The 27,198-nt window shown below is 44.9% G+C and overlaps 1 protein-coding gene across 1 annotated transcript in view; it reads right to left on the bottom strand.

The window, feature by feature from the left end:
- Positions 1 to 23,235: 23,235 nt before the first annotated feature.
- Positions 23,236 to 27,198, bottom strand: part of TRAPPC3L (trafficking protein particle complex subunit 3L) — an 82,225-nt gene continuing 78,262 nt past the window's right edge. The window contains exon 6 of the mRNA XM_083174699.1: positions 23,236 to 23,669. Coding sequence (XP_083030825.1) covers positions 23,550 to 23,669 — 120 coding nt within the window. The 3' untranslated portion in view covers positions 23,236 to 23,549. The remainder of the gene's footprint in view (positions 23,670 to 27,198) is intronic.

Genomic DNA, 27,198 nt, shown 5'->3' with positions numbered 1-27,198 from the left:
TGAAAAATAAGACTGAGAAGATTTGCCTAGTTAAAGTGTACAATTTAATCAATAAATCGTGAAAAAAAAATCAAGGTGTACTTAGAAATAAAATCAAGAAATGAAAGTAGGATTAAAAATAAGTTTTGATTCAAATTGATCATTTTTTGGATGGGGTGGGTTTGTGAAACAAATCTATAGATCCCCATCTATAGATTTGTTTCACAAACCCAATATTGTGGGCTTAATTGGTGTTTGGTACACCTACAGGGGGTCCCCAATTGATGGGAAATTTACACTACAGTGTCATCAATTAAGCCCACAATATCCATACCCCCTCATTTGTTTTGCAACCCACCGCCATCCAAAGAATAATAATTTTGAATCAGAACTTATTTTTTAATCCTACTTTCATTTCTTGATTGTATTTCTATGTACACCTACTATATATACTCAAGTATAAGTCGACCCGAATATAAGCCGAGGCACCTAATTTTACCCCCCAAAAAATAGGAAAACTTATTGACCCGAGTATAAGCCGAGGGTGGGAAATGCAGCAGCTACTAAATTCCCCTGTATAATAATACAAGGACACCACAGGCTGCTCCCCCTACATATTAACAGGACACCACAGGCTGCTCCACCTACATAATACAAGGACACCACAGGCTTCTCCCCCTGCATGGGACACCACAGGCTTCTCCCCCTGCATGGGACACCACAGCACAGGCTTCTCCCCCTGCATAGGACACCACAGGCTTCTCACCCTGCATAGGACACCACAGGCTTCTCACCCTGCATGGGACACCACAAGTTTTTCCCCCTGCATGGGACACCACATGCTTCTCCCCCTGCATGGGACACCACAGGCTTCTCCCCCTGCATGGGACACCACAGGCTTCTCCCCCTGCATGGGACACCACAGCAGAAGCATCTCCCCCTGCATGGGACACCACAGCACAGGCTTCTCCCCCTGCATGGGACACCACAGGCTGTACTGGGGGGGTAGCAGCTGCCGTGCTGTCTGGCTCCACAGGGAGGCGGGGGAGGAGGGTGCACAGCCGCCGTGGTCCTCCTGGTGTGTCCACCGCTGCCCTGCTCGACGGTGGCAAACTGCAGTGCTCAAGGGAGGTAGAGGGTGCCGCTGACGGGCTCCACGGGGGGAGGGGGGTGCGCGGCGGCAGCCGCTGACTTCCTTCTGTGGCGCCGATGCCCTGCTCCTCTCTGTAATGGCCAGGCCTCCTACACCATACATGTCCTCAATGCAGGAGGCCGGCGGCAATGTTTCTGTAGCCGCAGCCATCCTCCCTAAGCCGCGGCTACAATATTAAAGCCACTGACTCGAGTATATGCCGAGTAGGGCGTTTTCAGCAAATAAAAAGGGCTGAAAAACTCTGCTTATACTCGAGTATATACGGTATATTTTTTTCATGATTAATTGAGAAAATTGTACACTTTATTGTGAAAAATCTTTATCTCGTCTTATTATTGAAATTCTTACACTCATAACATTCAAACAAATACAGGCAGTGCTCATGCTCATCGACCAAACATTATCTATGAACCAAAAGGGTCTGGGACACCCTTAAGACAGAGCAGCACCTAACATTCAACTAACAGGGTGAGTGCAGTGTACCCACTTTTTATTGATCAATGGGTGCATTGGCCGGGACAAAGATTGCTCAGTGCCACCGGCCAGGGAGCGCAGTGACAGACTGGAGAGACGGATATGGGGAAAAAAAGAAAAAACTGTATATTCGGTACATTTTTTATTTGCCGTACAGACTGTAAAAAAAATGGCAAATTTTGGGATTTATGATGCAATTATTTTTTATGTGTTCTGTGTGTTGTACTGTTTTTGTGTGTGTGTTGTAGTGTGTATCTGTCCAATGCGTAAGTGTGTGAGGTGATCTACGTATATATACAGTATGTGTGTGTTGTGTCATTGTGTATCTGTGAAATGTTTAAGTGTGTGTTTTGTGTGTGTTGTACTGTTTTTGGGGGTGTAGTGAATGTGGGTGTGTGTTGTACTGTTAGAGGTATGTTTTGTGTGTGTGTTGTGTGTATCTGTCCAATGTGCGTAAGGTGTGCTACCTACAGATGCAGCGCCTGTCAGCTTTGCTCAGCACCCGCCAGAACCTCCCCTCTGGCAAGCACCGGTGGACAGGGACTACATTGAACCGGGATGCATGTGCGTCTCACGCGCACGCGCATCCCAATCCTTCGGCGGCAGGGCAGCGACATCCTGCCTGTCTCCACTTCAGGGAGACGGGCAGGGTTAGGGGGTGGGGGCAGTGAGGGGGACCGGCGGCAGCGGGGACCCGGGGAGCTCCGTTGCCATGGGGCGTGCTAGCGTCTCATGCACATGCGCCCCCTGCTGGGAGCTGGCGGCTGGCGAATATTTTGCCAGCCCCTGCCTGGATGAGCCCGGCTCCATCTGTATGTATGTGTGTGTAGTGTGCTGTGTGTATCTGTGCAATGTTTAAGTGTGTGTGTTCTGTGTGTTGTACTGTTTGTTTGTGTGTGTATGTTGTAGTGAATGTGGGTGTGTGTTATACTGTGAGTGGTGTGTCATGTGTGTGTGTTGTGTTGTGTGTATCTGTCCAATGTGTAAGTGTGTGAGTTGTGCTACGTATATATGTATATGTATGTAGTGTGCTGTGTATATCCTGGCTATGTTTAAGTGTGTGTTGTACTGTTTTTGGGTGTTTGTTGTAGAGTGCATGTGGGTTTGTGTTGTACTTCATGTGGTGTGTTATGTGTGTGTGTGTGTGTGTGTGTGTGTGTGTGTTTTGTTGTGTGTATCTGTCCAATGTGTAAGTGTGTGAGGTGCATTGCATATATATGTTGCGTGCTATGTGTGTGTGTGTGTGTGTGTGTGTACAATGTGTGTGTGATGTGTGGTATATGTATATCCTCAATTGTTCCTAATTGTTTAAAGCATCCACCATAATGTTAGAATGTGTCATTCATACTCAATGACAGCAATGAAATCAGGTGTGGAGTTGTTCCTTATTCATCTGTTTCCCTGATCGTCAATCTTTTTACAATATCATCAATGAAGGCAAATTAAACCTTTTTTTTACATTTTTGGTACTTGTTTCCTAGCACGGCCACCACGATTTCTATTGTGGTGGTCGTGTTGGAAAAAATCGTGTCGGTCGCGTCGGGTGCATACCAAAACGCACACGACGCGACCGACGCGATGTACCCGATTTCTCCATAGGCTTCAATGTTAAATTATTTTAACATTGAAGCCTATGGAGAAATCGGGTCCATCGTGTCCATAGGCTTCAATGTTAAATTTTTTTAACATTGAAACTGAGTCCATTTAACATATAAAAAAATGGTAAAAGGGCCAATATGGCCCATTTCTCATTGGGTACGGCCCCGTCATGTCTGCAAAAAATAATGGCCCCCCATTGTGTCCGCCACCCCCACGATTGACGCGAACCCGAAGCGTGGCGAGCGCAGCGAGCCCACGAGGGGCGGCGGTGTGCGTCCTCCGACCTTTTCATTCCCCTACTATCCACGTCGGCGTGGAGTTGAGAATAGATTAGTGTGGCGAGCCACCGAGCCCGAAGCGTGGCGAGCGCACGCTGATACTTTCACAGATCCCTGCGTCCCGTCGCGGGCTTCACAGGTATCAGCTCGCCACGCTTCGGGCTCGGTGGCTCGCTGCGCTCGCCACACTAATCTATTCTCAACTCCACGCCGACGTGGATAGTAGGGGAATGAAAAGGTCGGAGGACGCGCACCGCCGCCCCTCGCGGGCTCGCTGCACTCGCCACGCTTCGGGTTCGCGTTAATCGTGGGGGTGGCGGACACAATGGAGGGCCATTATTTTTTACACACATGACGGGGCCATAGCCAATGAGAAATGGCCCTTATTCGGCCTTTTCCCATTTTTTACTATGTTAAATGGACTCAGTTTCAATGTTAAAATAATTTTACATTGAAGCCTATGGAGAAATCGGGTCCATCGCATAGGCTTCAATGTTAAAATATTTTAACATTGAAGCCTATGGGGAAATCGTGGGCATCGTGGACATCGTGTGCCTTAACTTTAAGGCACACGATGCGACGCGTTGCTCACGATTTCCCCATAGGCTTCAATGTTAAAATATTTTAACATTGAAGCCTATGGGGAAATCGTGGCCATCGCGTCGCATCGTGTGCCTTAAAGTTAAGGCACACGATGCCCGCGATTGTGGCCGTAATAAGAAACAAGTACCACATTTTTAAATGAAATTTTCCAAAAACGGCTTTGAGGTGCACACCACCGGGTCAAGAGGCACCTTGTTGCTAAATTTGGTGGCTCTGAGTGCTACGGTGTGTCCCCAATGTGACAGACACGCACACACAAACACACACACACTCTTCAACTTATTTTATAGATGCTCAATTAATATTAATATGCTTTATAAGGTGTCACAAGGGTTATGTAGCACCTACCAAAGTACATAAACAATTGAGCAAAACAAAAACCAGTATAAGATAATACAGGTCAAGTACATGGTATATATGGGGTAATAAGGTTGGGGGACTGCGCATGGGCATGGTCTTTTATGCGCTTGTGCAGGTCTCCTTTCCAAACGGCTTCGGCAACTTGCATAGCCAATGAGCAGTTCACAGAGAGCGGGCGGACAGCGGCAGGGTCATGTGTCGCCCATGGGAATGCCCAGTGTTTCATGAACATCACCATGAAAATTCTGGACCTTTCCCATGGGAATGCAGATGGGATGAAGTGTACCAGGGGCAGGGGATGAAGTCATATGACGTCAGCTGCCCGACCTGTCTTCATCCTGGCAGCTGCAAATAAAAGTCTGTCTCCACTGACTTATTTGTGAAGGTAGGTGAAATCATTCCATGGTTGGAAACCATGGAATGATTTCTCCTGCAGCGGCAGCATGCTATGGGATGTGTCCTCCTTATAGATCCCCTCACATCAGGGATGGGCAACACCGTCCCTCCAGATGTTGATGAACTACACATCCCAGCATGCCTTGCATCAGTTTCAGCATGGCCACATCGCAAAACTAATGCAAAGCATCCTGGGATGTGTAGTTCATTAACATCTGGAGGGCCGGTGTTGCCAAGCCCTGCCTCACATGGAAGTGACGGGACTCGGTGGGTATCCGCCGGGGTGATGGGGTGGGCTCTCTGGCACTCAGTAAACTGAGATCCTCACAGCTTACTGAGCCAACCAGAATCAGCCCCATAAACATTGCTGCATCAGTAGTTCTAACACTAAAATAAACATCACGGTGGCAGAAACAAGGGTTAGGTGATGGGGTAGGGTGCATGGTGTAGATAATCTAAGTAAGAGAAGGAAAAGCACATGAGGGGAGACGGCCCTCCTTGTGAGAGCTTGCACTATATTCTAAAGGGGAGTCAAAAATAATGAGCACTATTAGTACAGCTATGTGGTAATGTTAATGAATAGATATTTGGTGGCACCTGTGGGGAAAAAAAGAGTTGGTTAAAATAATAGCTCCTTTATATGACTTCTTATGTGATTAAATCAGGTCCTATGGATGTCCAACAATGGGACCTGTGCACGTTGAATTTGAATGGATCCGCAAGCCTACATTCAGATAAGGATAGTAATTTGTTCCATTATACAAACAGACTTATAAAGAAATAAAGTGGCAAATAAACCTTCTACACCCAGCCACATAATAATTCCAATAAGAAGCTATAACATGTATGCCACCATACATCTATAATAATAATAATTCATATTATTTTTTTCTGCAGCGATTTCTTATGCAGGACCTTAATTCGCATTACATATATAAAAAGCATGGTACATAGTCAGTTTAAGACTGGGGCATGAAGGGAATGCAGTAGTAGGGGACCTCTCTATGGGGTGCGGCCAGAGCCGGATTAAGCCTTTGAGGAGCCCAGTGCAGTTTAGACAGGGGGGCCCCCTCCAACTTGTAATTACTGGCTGCAAACTCACTGAAGAATATTAAACTGTCAAAACATAGAGTAAAGGCAGTATAAACTTGGTCAATGGGTAACTGCAGGGGTGGGGGTGGTAATATAAACATAAATAAATATATATATATATATAGAGAGAGAGAGCGCTACCTACTTATCTCTTTCATCTCCCGCTAACAGGGGAGATCTATAGAGTAGCTGCTCTTTGGTGGCGCACTGGGGGTCATTTTTTCCTTATATATATATATATATATATATATATATATATATATATATATATATATATATATATATATAAAAGACAATTGTGGTATGGCGCCTAGAATTGATAAATAAAGTCCATATGCATGGTGATCACAAAAAGCAGTGAAGCAGACCAGAAGATTTCATCCAATTTCTTGTTTATTTACGTCGATTTTGTCATCGGCAAAACCGTGAGAAGTATCCCAACGCGTTTCGTCTAGAGCGACTTCATCAGGGGTAACATCATAAAATTCTCTTCATTCCAAAGATAGGAGAAAAGTGTTTTTACTCCTCCAGTAAAATCGGGGAGAAGGGGCTGTTCTTCCAGACCAATTATTGCTTTATCTCTATAGAGTGGAATATAAGCTGGTGATACGCTTAACAGTATGCGTGTGTGTGAGCACCACTAAAATTCTGGAAAAAATACTTTTCTTCCCTGTGTAGTGTACCTTTCTCTAAAGGATCTATCTCCAACAGGGAAGAACAGCAGACTCTGCTGTTCTTCCCTGTTGGAGATAGATCCTTTAGAGAAAGGTACACTACACAGGGAAGAAAAGTATTTTTTCCAGAATTTTATTGGTGCTCACACACACGCATACTGTTAAGCGTATCACCAGCTTATATTCCACTCTATAGAGATAAAGCGATAATTGGTCTGGAAGAACAGCCCCTTCTCCCCGATTTTACTGGAGGAGTAAAAACACTTTTCTCCTATCTTTGGAATGAGGAGAATTTTATGATGTTACCCCTGATGAAGTCGCTCTAGACGAAACGCGTTGGTATACTTCTCACGGTTTTGCCGATGACAAAATCGACGTAAATAAACAAGAAATTGGATGAAATCTTCTGGTCTGCTTCACTGCTTTTTGTGATCACCATACATATGGACTTTATTTATCAATTCTAGGCGCCATACCACAATTGTCTTTTCTGTTGTTTTCATTGTCCCTGAACCCTCTAGGGATTTTTGTGGTTAGGCAGCCATTTATTACAGTATCTGATTTGCATATATAGCGCGGAGAGGATTATTGGTACTATATATATATATATATATATATATATATATATACAATGCTTGCAGGGTCCGGCACTCCCAAGTAAATAGTCAGCAACCGCGGTGCCCTCCAGGGGATAATATAGAAGTAGTGTGCCAGTCGACACAAACGGGCGGCACTCACACGGGTTTGTTTTAAAGCAATTAATTCAGACCCACAACTGGATAGTCTGACGTTTCGGTTTTATTAACCTTTTTCAAAGACAATAAAAATACAAAAACGAACTTACTTTATAGCTGAGAGCACCCGTGCGTCCTCCCTTCATTCCCACGTCTGCGCCCCGACCGCGCTGGAGAGTGACGTCATTGGCATCACGTCCTCGGCCGCGTCCCACAGCCAGCCGGCGGCGTTACCGTGGCAACCAAGGAAGCTGAAGAAAAAAATGTGAAAGGAAGCCATTTAAGCCCAGCATACTGACAGGAACAAAACAATTATAATTAAAGCTAATATGGCGATATGCGCTACACAAGACAGACATACAGTTAAGGAAAAAGGATTAGGGCATGGGAATGAGAAACATGAAAAGTATATATAAAGGCATTTCATTAAAAAAGTTGGTGATACTATAAACGCTAGCACAACAAGTCTGGTTAAAGATGTTAAATAATGAAAAAGAGCAGGAAAATAATCATGGAAGATATGACACCCTCAGATGTCATCCTAGAAAGCAATTCAGAGAGGAATACTCATTAAGTCCCGAAGGTGTAACCACATTGAGTTTAAAAATCCATTTTGCTTCCAATTGAAGCAATTTTTTGTCCCGGTCACCTCCTCGCACACTTTGCGGGACCTGGTCAATCATTTTATATTTCAATGTGGGGAGACTGTGCCTAAATTCTCTGAAGTGCCTTGCCACCGGTTGCTCGGAGGATTCCCCTTCAAGCGCTTGCTTTATTGAATGCCGGTGCATGGCCATGCGCTCTTTGAAGGTTCTTGTTGTTTTGCCCACATACATGAGACCGCACGGGCACCGGATGATATATACCACGTAACGGCTCATGCATGTGAACACCTTCTTGATTTTGTACCGGTAACCAGTGTGCGGGTGTGTGAATGTGTCACCTTGCTCCAGGTAACCACACGTCACACATCCCGTACAACGGTAATTCCCTGGTTTTCTCACCAAGAAGTGGGCTTTCCTCGGTTTGCCCATATTGGTAACATCATTCTTCACCAATTTGTCACGAAGATTACTGCCCCGTTTGTAACAAGGCATTATTTCTTTATTATGCAGGGCCGGTAAATCAGGATCTTGTTTGACCAATGGCCAGACTTGTTTGGCTGTACTCACCAACACGGAGCTACCCGTCGAATACGTGTTAATGAATGGTAGTTTGTTAGATTCCACATTTTTATCCTTGCTGAGCAGAGTATCTGATCTGCTTATTGATAGAGCCCGTCTCTTAGCACACTCCAAATCTTCGAGCTTGTAGCCTCTGCAAGCAAACTTCTGGACCATCTCATCCATGTGTACAACCGCCATTGATTCATCGCTGCAGATTCTCCTTGCTCTCAACATCTGAGAGAAGGGGAGACCTCTCTTGGCCGCTGGGAGGTGAAAGCTGGAAGCCTTGAGGAGTGTGTTGCGGTCTGTATCTTTGTGATACAGGGAAGTTGTCAGCTGGTTACCACATATTGTGATTTGTACATCAAGGTAACTTATGGTGGATGGACTTTGGGTGGAGGTGAATTTGATGTTGCTATCAGCTGTGTTGGCATATGTTAAGACCATGTCTAGGTCCTCCTTTCCCCCTGTCCAGATCATCAAAATGTCGTCGATGAATCGAACATATAAAGCAATGTTACCTTGAGCTGCAGGATGAGAAAGTATCAGCTTGTTCTCCATCTGGAACATATATGCGTTTGCATACGTCGGGGCTACGCAAGATCCCATTGCGCAGCCCCGACGCTGCAGGTAATACGCCCCATCGAAGTAGAAATAATTTCGCTTTAATGTCAGTTCCAGTAAATGTAGATAAAAATCGATGGCTGGACCTTTATATTCTGGGCAGTCCTGAATAAGATTAGCGGTTGCAGAGAGTCCATCTTGATGCGGGATATTGGTGTAAAGACTCACCACATCAAGAGAGCATAGGATGACCGAATCAGATAGCTTACCCAGGGCTTCCAATCTCAGGATGAGGTCAGTGGTGTCTTTAAGAAAAGACTGTTGCACTTGCACGACGGGTTGGAGATATGCATCGAGATATTGTGAGACCACATAATAGAGTGATCCTCTGGCTGAAATTATCGGCCTTCCAGGTGGACATGATGCATTTTTATGCAGTTTGGGTATGGTATAGAGCAGAGGGGTTTTAGGAAATTTGGTAAGCAAAGCTTCAGCACATTTTTTTGTGATGACATGATTGTCCATAGCTGTCTTCAGGATGTTATCGAGCTCCACTTTGAATTTATTGGTGGGGTCACTCCCAAGCCGTTCATACACCACTGGATCAGATAATTGGCCGTAAATGTCAGCTTTGTAGAAGTCCACATCCAAGACTACAACTGCTCCGCCTTTGTCGGCTGACCGCACGACTATGTCATCGTATGATTGCAGTTGTTTCAGAGCTGTTTGCTGTTTTGCAGTCATGTGTTTACGTGTAGGATCTTTAGTCGGATGAGTTGAATTGGCATGATCCAACCTCCTGTTCAGATATTTGATACTGGGGTTTGTGGAGTGAGGGTCATAATTAGAACTGCTTTTGATCGGCAATAGTTCAGTGGGTGCACTAGTGCTGGATACTCCAAAATGTTCTTTTAATCTCAGGGATCTTGCAAATTTATAGTTTTCAACTTTGGTGTCAAAGGCATTGTAGTAATTAGTAGGGACAAATGACAGCCCCAAATTCAGTACTGATACTTCCTCCGAAGTCAGTGTCCTTTTTGACAAGTTGAATACTACTGATTCCCCTTTGGTTTTGCTTTTCTCGCCTCTCTGCCATTGATGCCCTCGACGAGTTCGATGCCCAGGGCGCCTACTTTGGCCCTGGTATGTACCCCTAAAGGGGGCCTCTGAGCTTGTGATGAGGTAGATGGTAACATCCGTTCCATGTCGCTCGCTGAGGAATCACCTGCACTGGAAGTGCCTCTTGAGGTATTACCTCTATTCCTTTGCTGGTAACGTCTACGACCCCGCTGTGTCTGTGGCCTGCCAGTCGGATTATTGGCCCATTCATACACCTTATTCTCAAGGTAGTCTCTGTTGACTGTCACAACTTTGTCCCGTTTAAATTGTATCAGTTCTTTCCGATATTTTTCAACCTGAACTTTCAGTTTCGCCGACCAGTCTTCCTCCTTATCCTCAATCAATGTCTGCCAATGTGTAGCCTCAAACGCTTTTATCTTCTCTTTGGCCAATTCATTCTCTCTGTTAGCTTCTTGGATTACTAAAAGCATCAGATCGAATGAAGCTTTATTTAATATCGCTGCCCAATTATGGCAGAAATCCACATTATATCTCCCTATGGTGGGGGCATTTTTAATACGAAATCCCCTCGGAATTTTTTTGTCCCTATAATAATCCGATAGGGAGATACTGTGCAACAGAAAGTCCACCTCACGTTTCTTTAGACGCAATAATTGGGAGTATAGACGATCCACCGATTCCTCACCTCCCGCAGCAGCCATACTTTGCTGGTTGAGAATCTGCTCAGCATCGGAATCGGAAAAGGACAACATCTTCCCACACTGGAACGTGATTCTGGTCGTGCAAGTGCAACAGTCTTTTCTTAAAGACACCACTGACCTCATCCTGAGATTGGAAGCCCTGGGTAAGCTATCTGATTCGGTCATCCTATGCTCTCTTGATGTGGTGAGTCTTTACACCAATATCCCGCATCAAGATGGACTCTCTGCAACCGCTAATCTTATTCAGGACTGCCCAGAATATAAAGGTCCAGCCATCGATTTTTATCTACATTTACTGGAACTGACATTAAAGCGAAATTATTTCTACTTCGATGGGGCGTATTACCTGCAGCGTCGGGGCTGCGCAATGGGATCTTGCGTAGCCCCGACGTATGCAAACGCATATATGTTCCAGATGGAGAACAAGCTGATACTTTCTCATCCTGCAGCTCAAGGTAACATTGCTTTATATGTTCGATTCATCGACGACATTTTGATGATCTGGACAGGGGGAAAGGAGGACCTAGACATGGTCTTAACATATGCCAACACAGCTGATAGCAACATCAAATTCACCTCCACCCAAAGTCCATCCACCATAAGTTACCTTGATGTACAAATCACAATATGTGGTAACCAGCTGACAACTTCCCTGTATCACAAAGATACAGACCGCAACACACTCCTCAAGGCTTCCAGCTTTCACCCCCCGGCGGCCAAGAGAGGTCTCCCCTTCTCTCAGATGTTGAGAGCAAGGAGAATCTGCAGCGATGAATCAATGGCGGTTGTACACATGGATGAGATGGTCCAGAAGTTTGCTTGCAGAGGCTACAAGCTCGAAGATTTGGAGTGTGCTAAGAGACGGGCTCTATCAATAAGCAGATCAGATACTCTGCTCAGCAAGGATAAAAATGTGGAATCTAACAAACTACCATTCATTAACACGTATTCGACGGGTAGCTCCGTGTTGGTGAGTACAGCCAAACAAGTCTGGCCATTGGTCAAACAAGATCCTGATTTACCGGCCCTGCATAATAAAGAAATAATGCCTTGTTACAAACGGGGCAGTAATCTTCGTGACAAATTGGTGAAGAATGATGTTACCAATATGGGCAAACCGAGGAAAGCCCACTTCTTGGTGAGAAAACCAGGGAATTACCGTTGTACGGGATGTGTGACGTGTGGTTACCTGGAGCAAGGTGACACATTCACACACCCGCACACTGGTTACCGGTACAAAATCAAGAAGGTGTTCACATGCATGAGCCGTTACGTGGTATATATCATCCGGTGCCCGTGCGGTCTCATGTATGTGGGCAAAACAACAAGAACCTTCAAAGAGCGCATGGCCATGCACCGGCATTCAATAATGCAAGCGCTTGAAGGGGAATCCTCCGAGCAACCGGTGGCAAGGCACTTCAGAGAATTTAGGCACAGTCTCCCCACATTGAAATATAAAATGATTGACCAGGTCCCGCAAAGTGTGCGAGGAGGTGACCGGGACAAAAAATTGCTTCAATTGGAAGCAAAATGGATTTTTAAACTCAATGTGGTTACACCTTCGGGACTTAATGAGTATTCCTCTCTGAATTGCTTTCTAGGATGACATCTGAGGGTGTCATATCTTCCATGATTATTTTCCTGCTCTTTTTCATTATTTAACATCTTTAACCAGACTTGTTGTGCTAGCGTTTATAGTATCACCAACTTTTTTAATGAAATGCCTTTATATATACTTTTCATGTTTCTCATTCCCATGCCCTAATCCTTTTTCCTTAACTGTATGTCTGTCTTGTGTAGCGCATATCGCCATATTAGCTTTAATTATAATTGTTTTGTTCCTGTCAGTATGCTGGGCTTAAATGGCTTCCTTTCACATTTTTTTCTTCAGCTTCCTTGGTTGCCACGGTAACGCCGCCGGCTGGCTGTGGGACGCGGCCGAGGACGTGATGCCAATGACGTCACTCTCCAGCGCGGTCGGGGCGCAGACGTGGGAATGAAGGGAGGACGCACGGGTGCTCTCAGCTATAAAGTAAGTTCGTTTTTGTATTTTTATTGTCTTTGAAAAAGGTTAATAAAACCGAAACGTCAGACTATCCAGTTGTGGGTCTGAATTAATTGCTTTAAAACAAACCCGTGTGAGTGCCGCCCGTTTGTGTCGACTGGCACACTACTTCTATATATATATATATATATATTACCACATGAAAAGTCTGTGTTTGTTCCTCTGTACCTTACTCTGTAGTCTGTAGGAGCCCTGACAGGCTCAGCACTGCCTCTGTTTAAAAACCCTCCCATGACAAGCTTGCTGCTGCTGCTGCTGCTACCCTCAATGGGCCTGAGAAGCATATGATGAGCTCCATTAAGCAGAGCTCAGCACAAGCCTCTCAGTCCCATGCAAAGTGTCATGGGACTTAGTCAACTCCCAGTAATGCACTGCACACTTGTGCAGTCATTGTGCCTTGGCTCCCAATGCTCAGCACTATTAATCATTGTCACATTGGCAGATAGGTGAAGCTGCAGCACTACCCCACTCCCATGCACAAAACCATAGGGGGCCCCTAGATAGAGGGGGGCCCAGGTGTACTGACCACCTGTGCCCCCTCCCCCTTTAACCCGGCCCTGGGTGTGGCCAGCCTCCACAGAGATTTGACTTACCGGTACTTCTTTACTTTCACGGCGCCAGCATGGCGCCGCGCGTCAGAGTCCCCTTGCGGGGCTCGCTTCGCTCGCCCACGCTGCGGGCTCGGTGGCTCGCTACGCTCGCCACGCTAATTAAAATCAACTCAATGCCAACATGGATAGTGGAGGTATGAACTATCCATGTTGGCATGGCGTTAACTTAGTTTATTTTACTTAATTAGTGGCGAGCGTAACCCGGAAGTACGCGCGGCGCCATGCTGGCGCCGTGAAAGTAAAGAAGTACCGACTTACCTTTAGAGAGTGCATGGTATAAATATATATAGAATACAGACAGTGCATTCATGATAATGTACCGGATTAATAGTAGCAGTACCCAGTTTATTAAATATACCCATATTCATTACACATTTAAATGAAGTGTAAAAATACTATACCCATATAAAACATTTCATGCTAAGCAGACCGCAGGGAGGCAGTTGTGTATGATATATGAAGCTGTGTAGCTGCTGCTGGCTGCATGTAGGTGGTGCTAAAGCTCCTCTCTGTGCTGACTCTACAAGTGGGTGTCACTTGTGGGGAATGAGGGGATGAGGGTGGGAAAATGTGTGAGTCTTTAATAAATTACTGTGTGCTGGCCAGGTGATGTATTGATGGCTGCAGTGGGGGTGACATCTAGGATTACCGGTGGTGGCTTATTTGCTTTTGTGTTTGTACAAGTATACCGCATATGGAGCAATTTTCATTCATCCTGACAATGCTGTGTATTCCCTTCTCGGCACGCCATACATCGAGAATGAAATACATTTCACATTGTTGGGATAAATGAAAATGGCTCCATACAGTATGTTTGTATGTATTCTATATGAATGTACTGTATGTATGTATGTATACTATGTGTGTGTATGTATGAATTCATGTATGTACTGTATACATACCCAGCGGTGTAGCTAGGTGCCATGTTGCCCGGAGCAAGGGCATATTTCGCTCCTCCCCCCCCCCCCTGCTTGGAGACTGACTGACATGTTGGTAAAATAGTGTTGTTTTAATTCAACATGGTTATAGCAGTCTCCAGGAGGAGTCACCATGCTGAATTAAAACAACACTATTTTTGCCATGTACTTGATGTCATCACACACCCATTACATATTATACCGCATGCCATAATGCCCATTACACATTATGCCACGCACCATAATACCTATTACACCACATGTCGTAATGCCCATTACACGCTATACCAAACACCATAATGCCCATTACATGTTATGCCAAACACCGTAATGCCCAATACACGCTATACCAAACCCCGTAATGCCCAATACACGCTATACCAAACCCCGTAATGCCCAATACACGCTATACCAAACCCCGTTATGCCCAATACACGCTATACCAAACCCCGTAATGCCCAATACACGCTATACCAAACCCCGTAAAATGCCCAATACACGCTATACCAAACCCCGTAAAATGCCCAATACACATTATACCAAACCCTGTAAAATGCCTAATACACATTATACCAAACCCCGTAATGCCCATTACACATTATACCAAACCCTGTAATGCCCATTACACATTATACCAAACCCCGTAATGCCCATTACACATTATACCAAACCCCGTAATGCCCATTACACATTATACCAAACCCCGTAATGCCCATTACACAGTATACCAAACCCCGTAATGCCCATTACACAGTATACCAAACCCCGTAATGCCCATTACACAGTATACCAAACACCATAATGCCCATTACATGTTATACCAAACACTGTAATGCCCATTACACGCTATACCAAACACAGTAATGCCCATTACACCAAACACCGTAATGCCCATTATATAATAACACACAACGTACTGCCTGTTACATATTATGCCACATAAGTGCCACTTACCTGCATGCTCGTTGCTAAGGGTTTCATGCTCAATGCCAGGGGTTTCATGCTTTGTCTGGGGTCTCTGTGACAGGCAGCCAGTGACACCTGTGTGGTGTCAGTGTCACTCAGCCTTCCCGGTGGACAACAGGCCAAATAGGAGGGCCCAGCTAGGGCAGCAGGGGCCATGGGGGCAATTTAGGGCTTCTCAGAGACAGCCACATAGTGGCTGCCACAGGACTCAAGAGGGTGGGCCCACAATCAATGGGCTGGAGCCTGGCCGGGCTTTGCTAGGGCAGCCTGAGCCCTTGGCAGCAGCAGAGGCCAGGGAGGAAAAAACTCCTCAAAGCCTACCAGTGCCACATGGTGGCTTTCAATAGTAAGGGAACATCGGGCAGTCACACTCACACTGACTGGCAGCCCCATCACCCAATTCTCCGGCAGCGGCGCAGCCCCAGCGTCCGTGTTGTCCTTCTGCGCATGCGTCGCGGCCAGCCTGTGCTTTACGCTGCTGCTGAGACACATCAGACTCGGCAGAGCGCTGTGTGCGTGCGCACCCTAGAGCTGTAAATCAGCCTGTGCTTTTAAGCACAGGCTGGCAGCGGCGCAGAAGGACATCACGGACGCTGGGGCTGCACACAGCACTGTGCCGCTGCCAGAGAATCGGGTGATGGGGCTGCGGGCTGACAGTCAGTGTGAGTGTGACTGCCCGATGTTCCCTATTAAACGCCACCCGTCGGAACATGCTGCCCGCCGTTAGTACTATTTAGTATAGTACATTTGCGGAGGGGGGGCGGGCCGGCGGTGCCAGTCGTCCAATCAGCGCCCGGAGCGTGAGCTCCGGTGGCTCCGCCCTCCCTACGCCTCTGTACATACCTCCCGGCTGTCCTGATTTTTGCCGGACCATCCCGTTTTTTTGGGGGGATGCTCCCGTTTCCCACCCGGCGCTGGCAGTGTGTTGTAGTGTGGGGGGGCAGTTGGAAGTCCTCTCTGCCCGACACTGCTCTGCGGTTAATAGATGGCATCTATTCCCAGAGACAGAGTGGCTGGGGGCATGACCGGTGGCTCACAGAGCCAATGGCCATGCCCGCACAGCAGCGAAAAATGTGGACTTGCGGGTGGGCTGCGAGTATAGGACATGCCCCTTGCCAATATGTCATACCTCAATATTTCTATGACGTGCGCAGGGTCCCACTTCCCATCTCTCACAAGTTGGTAGGTATACTGTGTATATGGATATATGGATGTACCGTATGTATACTCTGTGTGTGTGTATATATGTATTATTTATGTATGCTTTGAGTGTATATGTGTGTGTGTGTGTCTATTGTTTGTGTGTATTTATAAATATGTTGTGTGTAAGCACCGGTATGCTCTGCATGTGTTTTTAAGTGTGCGCATGTATGATATGTGTGTGTGTTCCCAGTGAGATACATACTGATGCCAGCATCCCGAAGGTCCTGACAGGATTTAGGTATGTATACTTACCCTCCCTTCTAGCAGCCTAACACCCCCCCTCCCCCAATGTGTCAACCTTTTGACTGTAGACCTAGACATTGTGGATCTTACAACTCGTACCCTGGCTGCAGTAAATGACAACCAGATTGCACCAAGGGCCTGATTCAGAACCATTTGGATGACTGCGAATTCTCAGCCTGTTTGATTGTTGAAAGACTTTGCATGCATGCGGTATGCTGTGCGTATTAGCGGGGTCCCAGAAAACCCAGTTGTTACCCAGCTGTTGGGTGGGAGGCCTGCTGATGTCAGCAGTCTAGACTTACTCAGTGCCGCCAGCAGGGGGAGAATCATTTGATGGTGAATGATTTTCCCCTGTGTCCATGGCTCCCACAGGGGTGGGGGGAGCTCGACGGGATGGCATTTACCTGCTCGCTGGGCCCCAAACACTCACAGCCCAGGGAGCAGGTCTGGATCATGCAGGATAGTAATCACAAATGTAGGATTATAGGCACAATGTATCAGTGTCCTGTCTCGCCAGAGTTGGAGAATGTTTGTAGTAAAAATGTTGGGAGCAGCTGTTGACCTTAAACTCTAAACAGGAAACCTACAGAAACAAAACAAAGCCGTAATAATCTGCAGCAAGTCTGAGAAACTAGGACATTGCATTATATACGCTATGGGCCTGATTCAGTTGCCCTCCAGGCCAGTACACTGTAACTGTTTGGGGCCAAAGGTGCACTGTGCTTGCACATTCGTGTGGCCGGGAGGCATTGCAGCATGTGCTTCTTGCTGCACTGAGATCTCTGCCAGCAGCTCAGGCCTGGTGCCGTCGGTTCAGGGTCACAGCACAGCCAGGAGCCTACACAGCTGCAGTACTTGATTACTGGGGCCAGCTGCTCCCTTGGGACCAGCCACCAATGAGCTGAGCTCCCATATAGGCTGGCCCCACCCCTCCTGTATCATGACATCATACTCTTCTCTCCTCCCGGGCAGCAAATATTCTGCTCCCTTCCTTCTCCACCCTGTACAGGAGCTGCCCCCCCCCCCCCCCTATTATCGTGTGTGGACTATGGGGGTTATTCTGGTTTGTGCGCTCACCCTGTGCACGGGGAGCTATGTTTGTTATGTTTATGCGCATGTGCAGACGCTTGGTGTGAGTGGGCGCGGTGAACTGCATGTTCGCCGTCCTGCTCGCACCTAGCCAGACAGGGGGCGGAGCCACAGCCCATGGGAATGCCCAGCGTTTCATGGGCATTCCCATGAAAACGCTGGGCATCCCCATGGTAATAGCCCGATGACCCCGGTACGGAGATTACATTTGAGTGAGTTATTTTATTTCTGTGCAGGAAAAATACTGGCTGCGTAATTTTTACACTGCGATTTAGATTTCAATTTGAACATCTGCCCCACCTGCAGAGCACATAGTTGTGTCCATTAAATCAGTAGTTTGCTTTTGGAAACCAACCAGAATCAGGCCCAATGTGCAGTGAGGTAAGAAGGCGTCCACAGCTGGAAAGCAGTTATACTAATTGTACATAATGTGCTTGCACTATGATCTGTTGAATGCACAATATCGCACAAATTAGTTTTAAATTATGAAATACAATTAAGTATCTTATAATTTACAGCCGAACTTTACTGGTCACATCTAGATATCAGCACAAAGAAACAATACTTTTACAAGCAGGAAAGTACTTGTGTACCTGACACTAGTAGTCACTCTTTAGGGCAGTAAAAGCTATCCTGTCTAGTGGCATCCCACAGAACAGCCACTGTATCACAAAGTGGGGGAAAAGAAGATGCTGGCTATGAGATAATAGTGTTAGAACACACAGGGCATCACAACTGGCTGTGTATGGTGCTGTGTAACCTCAGACCAAAAGGGGTGCCTATGCTTGCCCCTGTCCACTGCCAAAAGTGCCTACAAAGGGCATGTGAGTTTCAGAATTTGACCATTGTGCAATGGGAGAAGGTGGCCTAATCTGATAAATTATGTTTTCTTTTACATTATGGCCCTTATTCAGATCTGATTGCAGTACAAACTTGTTCTCAAAATTCTGCAATTTGGTTCTGTGATTTAGATTTCTATTTCAACACACACCACCCAAACTTAATTATGTCTGCGCATGTTACATCTGCCCATGGTTTTGCCCATTTTGAGAACAAATTTGAACTGCCATCAAATCTGAATAAGGGCCCATATGGACTGAAAGTGCATCATTTCCCTGGAGAAGAGATGGCACCGAGATGTACTAAGGGAAGAAGGCAAGCCAGACAGATGCAGTGTGATGCTCTGGGCAATGTTCTGATGGGAACCGTTGGGTCCTGGCTTTCATGTATATCCTACCTTTTGACGTCCATAAATACCCTGTTTGTTGTATAACTGTCTCCTTTTGTAAAGCGAAACGGAATATGCTGCTATATAAGAAACTGTTAATAAATAAATAAATATTACCATTATTATTAATCCTTTATGTGAAAGTAAAGGATTAATTTATAAACACAATGTCTAGCTGGAAATTATACAGCAATTTTGTAGCCACATCTCTTCTAATAAGAGACTGAATAAAGCATCCTACACTGAATGAACATTTTACAAAATTAACTCAATGTGTATATTCTGCTTTCACAATTCATGTAAAAATCACTGTCACGCAACAAGCTCCATTTTGCTAAGAGTTACTGCCTCCTTGTGGATGATTGAGGAAGTTCTGTTACAGTATATACACAAGAATGATAACAACTATAGTATATTTTTGGCACATTCTACACATTCTAAACATACAAATTAAGAGGAAATTAAAAAAAATTAAATAAAAAGTGGTACTTATTTCCTAGCACGGCGCCCGCGATTTTGATTGTATTGATCGGGTCGGAAAAATCGCGTCGATCCCATCGCATGCCAACCAAATCGCATGTGATGCGATCGACGCGATCGACCCAATTTTTACATTGGAATCAATGTAAAATGGTCCCTGAGACCCGATTTTACATTGATTTCAATGTAAAAAGCCCCCAAACCCCCCATTTTAATAGAAAACCCCCCTCATGTTTTAAATGCCCCCCCAATGTTAACGCCACCCCACTATTGACGCCAACCCGAAGCGTGGCGAGCCCACCCCACTATCCACGTCGGCGTGGAGTTGATTTTATAAAGTGTGGCGAGTGCAGCGAACCACCGAGCCCGAAGCGTGACGAGCGGACGCGCATAACTTCACAGGTATATGCGTCCCCTCGCGGGGCTCGCTACGCTCGCCACGCTTCGGGCTTGGTGGCTCACTGCGCTCGGCAGACTTTATAAAATCAACTCCACGCCGACGTGGATAGTAGGGGAATGAAAAGGTCGGAGGACGCGTACCGCCACCCCTCGCTGGCTCGCAGTGCTCGCCACGCTTCGGGTTGACGTCAATAGTGGGGTGGCGTTAACAATGGGGGGGCATTAACCATACTTTATAACCATACTCAATGAGAAATGGGCCATATTGGCCCATTTCCCATTGGCCCCTATGTAAAATCGCGCAATTTCTCTTTCACCGGCAAATTAGCAGGTGATTGACAGAAAATCGGGTCCATTGCGTTGATTGTATGCCTTAAGTACCTTACACTTAAGGCATACAATCAATGAGACCGGTGCCGTGCTAGGAAATAAGTACCTAAAAAGTTAAAATAAAAGCAAAAATGTAAATACTTTAACTTTTTGACATCAATAAAGATCATAAAATATTTTCCAAAATGAAAAGCTGACCAGAATTCACATCTGCATATCCAACCTGACCTCCAATACTTCCTCAATAATCATCACCAGATAATGTCAATACATGATTGTTAGCAATCTTTCAATTGAGCTCATCTTTGGAATAATTTGATTTTAACCGAAAAGTGATTGAACAATAACTCTCTCCTTCCATACAGATGTGGCTTTAGTCATGACAAATAGCAAATTTCTGTGTTATTTTATTTATTACCAGATATATATATATATATATATATATATATATATATATATATATATATATATATATATATATATATATAGCGGACACATATTCCATCCGCAACGATTTACAGAGTAAAGTTGAATGTTCACATCAGTCCCTGCCCCAGTGGAGCTTACAATCTATATTCCCTACCACATGTACACACACACAGACATTCTAGGTGTTTTTTGTTGGGAGACAATTACCCTACAAGTGTATTTTTGGATTGTAGGAGGAAACCAGAGTACCTGGAGTAAACCCACACAAACATGAGGAGAATAACCGCACAGTTAGGGCCATGATGGGAATCCAACCCATGACCTCAGCGCTGTGAGGCAGTAATGCTAACCATTACACTGCCCGCGCTGCCTGTTATTAGCTCTGTGGTACAATCAAAGTGTAGCGTGGTTCCATGGGAGCAGATTCAATTGGGAGCAAGGTATTAGATAGGTATGCCTGCTCCTGATACCCAATAATAAAAAAGTGGCTGCTGAAAAAAAAATAAAGTCCCATCTGGGGATCTGCCAATCACTGCTGGATGCAATGAGCTGGGCTGGGGAAGTATTAAATCCTCAGTAGGTCCTGTGTATGCACCTGCTTCTCTCTGCAGGCACTCAGGATTATTATAATAAAATCAGCATCAGCAGTCTCCTTTACATTTGCTGGAGAATGTCTGTTTGCAATGGTCCAATAATCAATGGTTTGATAACTCACACATCAATGTTTAAAACGATGTTCATTTAAATATTTTAATTTTTTTTTACATTTATTTTTATAGTTTTCAGAAATAATATTACCCAGCTTAGCAGCTAACAGAATTATTTGTTAGTATATACGCTGCCTAGCGAACAGGTAAATGCCGCTGCTAAGAAAGGCTGAGCCTCCAAGAACTTCCTTTAACCACTCAATATACTCTTCATACTTCTTAACACTGCTATGTAGCCGATAAGTGGCAGTATGTATTGCATCGAAAATGTGTCATCATGAATGCCCAGCAGCCTACCTAGAAACAAACATATGCAAGCTTGGGATCAACTTTATGGATCACAATTCCAATAAAATACCCTGACTGAACTTTATCTATGTGAGATTGCTTATTACAGCCCAGTTTTGCCCCTTTAGTGCAGACAGTGGCGGAACTTGCGAGTGGTTGGCCCAGGTGCAACCACTCACAATATGCCCCCCCTCCACCACCCCAACCCAAGTTCACAATATGCCACACAGCAATGGATGGCAGCAGTGGGCCCCTTAGTCCTCAGGGCCCCCGGTGCAATGCACCTGCTGCACCAATGGTAGTTCCGCCTCTGAGTGCAGATGCCCTTAGAATGCTTATGATTTTGCATCTCTTGTACATGTGTATGCATGGTTCATGCCCATTTTTCTTTTGCTGTGCACAGGTAGAAAAGTCAGGGCCACTTTCATGCAAATGCCCCCTAGGCTTAAAAGTTCCAGTTAACCCCAGTCTCCATTCCACTGAAACTGCCCTCCTCTATTTATCCCCTGCCCAGTGGCATTAGATGGGTTACCAAGGCTTTTGATGATTTCCTTTAGGAGAAGAAAAGTTGTTCTATGTCGTGGCTTGCTTGCTTTTTAGCAGTATGAAAGATTACACAGTTCTTCAGAATGGCTCTCATGTAGCCATGAACAGATAAACCGAAATATCCAATGTGTAGTAATATTTAATAACACCAAGGAAGAAATGCACTTTATCCATAAAACATCTTACCAATGACTGCAGCATACCCCAATCACATGAGTAACCGAAAGGATAAGACCATAATGGTATCTTTACAATCGGCTAGCGATACAAACATCAGATGTCAAAGTAAGCGTACCCAACTCACACTAGCAAAAGTGGATAAAAATATATAAAGGTATCTTTAAGCTGGTTTCTGGAAAATGTTTGCGTACCCCACACTCACAAGAACTGGGTGGTATGTAATCACATCAAGGTATCTTTATGGACCATGGATTTTTATAGCAGTGATATTCACATAAAGGAATCTTTAGTCGATGTAACCTTTCATATTCAATGTATGTATAACACCTTGCGATAATACAAGTACAGTTGTTGGAGTTGCTGTAAAGCAGAGGATCCCCTCTCTAGCTCTTTCTCTGTCGTTTGTTTTGCTCCCCAACCTTAGTAATTACTCCCTTTCCCTAATGAAAACTCCTCCTCTCTGCAATGTTTCAAACAGGCAGTTAAACCTGATTTATTATTGTTCAATTCTTCCATTCTTCTAAGCTCTAAAATATTTCAATATAATATTCATTTATTGTCCATTCATATGTAAGTAATCCTAAGTATATTTTCCTGAAGGCCTTCGTGGCTGTCAATGGCATCCAGGTGAAGCAATTACCTGCAATCAATGAGCACACATAATTGGATACTCCACATTGAAACAAAAGCATACAAGTACTAGTGGACAAGTCCGTTTTTGTTTTTGTTTTTAATGTGTACTGTATATTAACCTTTATCATTATATCAGTGTCATTTTATCATAATTGTTTACAAGCTTGAGCTAATGGATTTGATAACAAACAGCACAAATAAATGACAGACTTTGAACATTTAATTTAAAACAAGGTTTATATTAGAAAAGAATGGGAAAAATCTAATAATAATAAAGTAATAATAATAATAATAATAACAATAATAATAATTCCAGATATTTTGTACTGCTGATGCTATATACTTTACAGATTAGATCTTCTGGTGTCAAAAAAGTCCTTGTTTACTTAAATTTCTTTGCTTTTTTCTCATCATTCTTTCTCAGAAACGTTATTCCTATTTCAGTAACATCATCCCCTTTTAGTCTGTCTTGGACAAAAGTGACATCAGCTGGTAAATGAATCTGAAAAGATACAATATGACAATAGGTAACTTTTTTCTAACAATACATTTAACAGTACTGCACAATCCAGAGGATGCTATCCAAACACATCAGTCTCTAAGTCCTTTACCAATCATATGTTCTTTACCAGTGGCGTAACGAAAACTTTCGCGCCCCCTCCCCCCCCCCCCCCCTGCCAGGACAATTTTGCCACACCTCCCCCCAGTTAAAAGACAAGACCCCCCCCCCGGGAGCTGGCAGGGGGGGCCGTGCAGTGCGGGTGTACCTGCGGTCAGGAAGAGCCTGGATGTCCCTGCGGCGCTGAGTATGATATTGCCACGGTCCCTGCAGTGAAGTGGAAATAATGCACTTCTAACTTTGAAAACACTGGCCGCACACTGATTGGCTGAGAATCAGCCAATCAGCATGCGCCCAGTGTTTTCAAAGTCAGAAGCGCTTCCCGCGCCGCCGCACGGCGGTAGCACGTTATTTCCACTTCACTGCAGGGACCGGGGCAACGTCATACTCTCAGAGCCGCATGGACCTCCAGAGTCCAGCCTCTTCCTGACCGCAGGTAGTGGTACCACCGCACCGCACGGACTCCCCTCTGCACCCACAAGGAGGGGGGAGCTGGGGCAGAAACAATAGTGCCCGCAGACCCCCGGCGTCTCTTTGGCCCTATAGTTATGCCACTGTTCTTTACCCACCATTCAAGTGACTGCAATAAAGTCATTGGTGGTTTTAATATAAAACTATGTAAAAAACCTGAGCTAACAAATGCCCTTGACTAGTATGCAAAGCAGTCTTTTACTACAAATAGTATACATAGGGGTACATTTACTCAGATGAGAGTTCTATTGAAGATGGGATGTTGCCCATAGCAACCAATCAGATTCCACTTCATATTTATGTAGCACCTTCTAGTAGATAATAGATAGGGTCTGATCGGTTGCTATGGGCAACATCTCATCTTCAATAGAACTCCCATCTTAGTAAATGTACCCCTTAGAATGAAATGACCTAGCTTAATATTGCTATATATCTTAATGCCACTAGATGGCCATGTGCATGATAATGTAAAGTTCATGTTGCTTACAAGGAATTTTTAGAATTCCTTCATAAATCGAATGACTTTAAAATGATTAGTCTATAATAAGATGCCGCACCATATGTATTGTTGTAATAATGATTTATTGTAAAAAGTGCTATAACATGTGGAGCATACGTCCTATTGTTTTTTGTAACCAGTTATCATACATGTACCTGTAGCTATAAAGACGTTTGGTCCTGGAGTGTCGGATTTTTGTATAATGGTATATTCTTGAGACATACAATACCAGAGATCGTTTTGGATGACAAGTGGGCATTGAGTGGCCTATTGCAGGTGGCTGGTGTACAAAGCATAGTTGCCTACCCTCCTGCATTCTGCAGGAGACTCCCTGAAATAGCAGCAATCTCCCTCTCTCCTGATTAGTCAAGCAATCTCCCTAATTTTACCTAGCCCACATTACACTGTTACATTTTGGGGGGAAAAAAGAATGTGAGATAGATACATTTACATTGAATCATCACTTTACCAAGTATAGTATCTCTTACTAACTGCTTTGGGGCTCATCTACATTTGGATATAAGTCATTTAAAATTACATACCCACACTTCTATGTGCAACGTTTACAATCTCTTTTCACAATATCTCCATATAGGAACTAGACATGCCCTTTGGGTGGAGCATGACACGCACCCTCAATGGGTGCTGTGCAAAATTTTATTATCAACTATAATCTCCCTGACACTAGTTTTCAAAGTAGGCAAGTATATGGTACAAAGCATATCCCAGTCTGATCTGTAATGTGTAATGCAAATCCTCAGACTAGTGACTACTGTACATACTGTAAGTATGGCTTTTATATAAAGCACACCTCCATTCCAGTCCAGTGGTGGCTAATCTATAGCAGTTCTTCAGTGGGCAATTTATAGTAGAACTGAAATGATTCTCTGGTGGCTAGTGTACAGAGTGGCGCCCAGAGAGGGGGTACAATGTACTAATTACATGTGCCCAGGACTGCTGTATGGGCACAGTGGGTCCCTCATTACTGGACATTACCAAATTTTTTTTAAAGGCCATTGCAGTCTGCAATGGCCTTTAAAAAAAACACACGGTAATCTGTCGCACACTGCAATTTGCAGGGCACTGCGCAGTGGGACAGATTACCGCATTTTTTTTTTTAGGCCATTGCAGAGTGCCCAGTAAACAGCAGGCAGGGTAAGGCATATGCAATGCACAGAAATCACAGTGAGACAGTCACTCACTGCACTGCACTTACCGCCCGGAGCCCAGAGGTCGTAGTCAGGAGCAGACAGAGACAGTCTCAGGACGGGACTGTCATTCCCTGCCACCGCCGTGTGACCTGGACTCTGCTGGCTGGCTGCTGCTGCTGCACACACACGCTAAGCCGCAGCATGTGGAGGAGGGAGGACAGAGAAGGACACGGAGGGTGCACTGCTCATGCTCTGCAAAGGACCATGGGAGGAGCTGCGTGCAGTCGGCATGCGCGCAGCCCTCCCTTGGCCATGTTTTTTGTGTAAAGAAAACGGGCTATGGCGTGATTAAATATCTAAAGGTACAGACGCCAGGCAGTCTAATGGGTGGTCCGGTGCACCCCCGGACCACCCCTTAGATTTGCCTATGTTACTGATGGCTCTCAGCATATCTCTGCCATAGCACCAAACAAGCACCAGAGCAGGAAAACAGTAGCAGTGCCCTCCTCCTACCCCTGCATGGGGACCAAATTGAGTTTTAGGCACATTAACAAATACACCAGGATAATTTAGTAATAAGTCTAGCACTATGGACAAAGGGCCTGATTCTGGTTGGCTTGGTAAGCAGTGAAAATCGCTGCTTACCGAGCGCTGAGACACTGCCTGGCGCCCAGGTGACCATCAAATGACTTCTCCTGACATTTGGAAAAGTCAGTCTATTACCTTAGCGATGCCACGAAATGGACATAATACCGGTAGCCTGGAAAAAAAGGGGGGTAGGTGGAGCGCTAAGAACAATAATTGGTTTACAATCAATTTATATCAACATGAAAAATGTATTTCTCGGATAAAATTATCAACTTGTGTGCAGCTGCACTGGGTAGGTATAAGATCAATGCATATATAGCACAATGTGTTGCACAAAATATATAATATTACAGAACATTAAAAATGTACATTATTGTATGAAAAAAACATTGTCAAAAAATGGGTCTGATACTTATGATCTGGAGTCCCGTTTCACCCAACGGTGGGAGACGTTACTGGAATTTGAACAATCCTTGGGTCAATCCTTGTGTAGCTGGAAAGGGAAAGGGTCCATTTACCTTGCTGGATTCTTTTTTCACGCTGGAGGATGATGTTAGAGCCCCTGTTGGAGTGCAGGGAGTACTCAACAATGGTGCGGAATTTGTAATCCTTATTATGCAGGTGGTGGTTCCCAAGGGGATATTGCAGCTGTTTGACCCAGGTGTTGCAAGGGGGGGGGATCTGTCTCCGATATTGTAGTACA

Source organism: Crinia signifera, chromosome 3 (assembly GCF_055691185.1).
Source record: "Crinia signifera chromosome 3, ASM5569118v1, whole genome shotgun sequence".
NCBI classification, from domain to species: Eukaryota; Metazoa; Chordata; class Amphibia; order Anura; family Myobatrachidae; genus Crinia; species Crinia signifera.
This window is presented reverse-complemented; position numbering and strand designations above follow the sequence as displayed.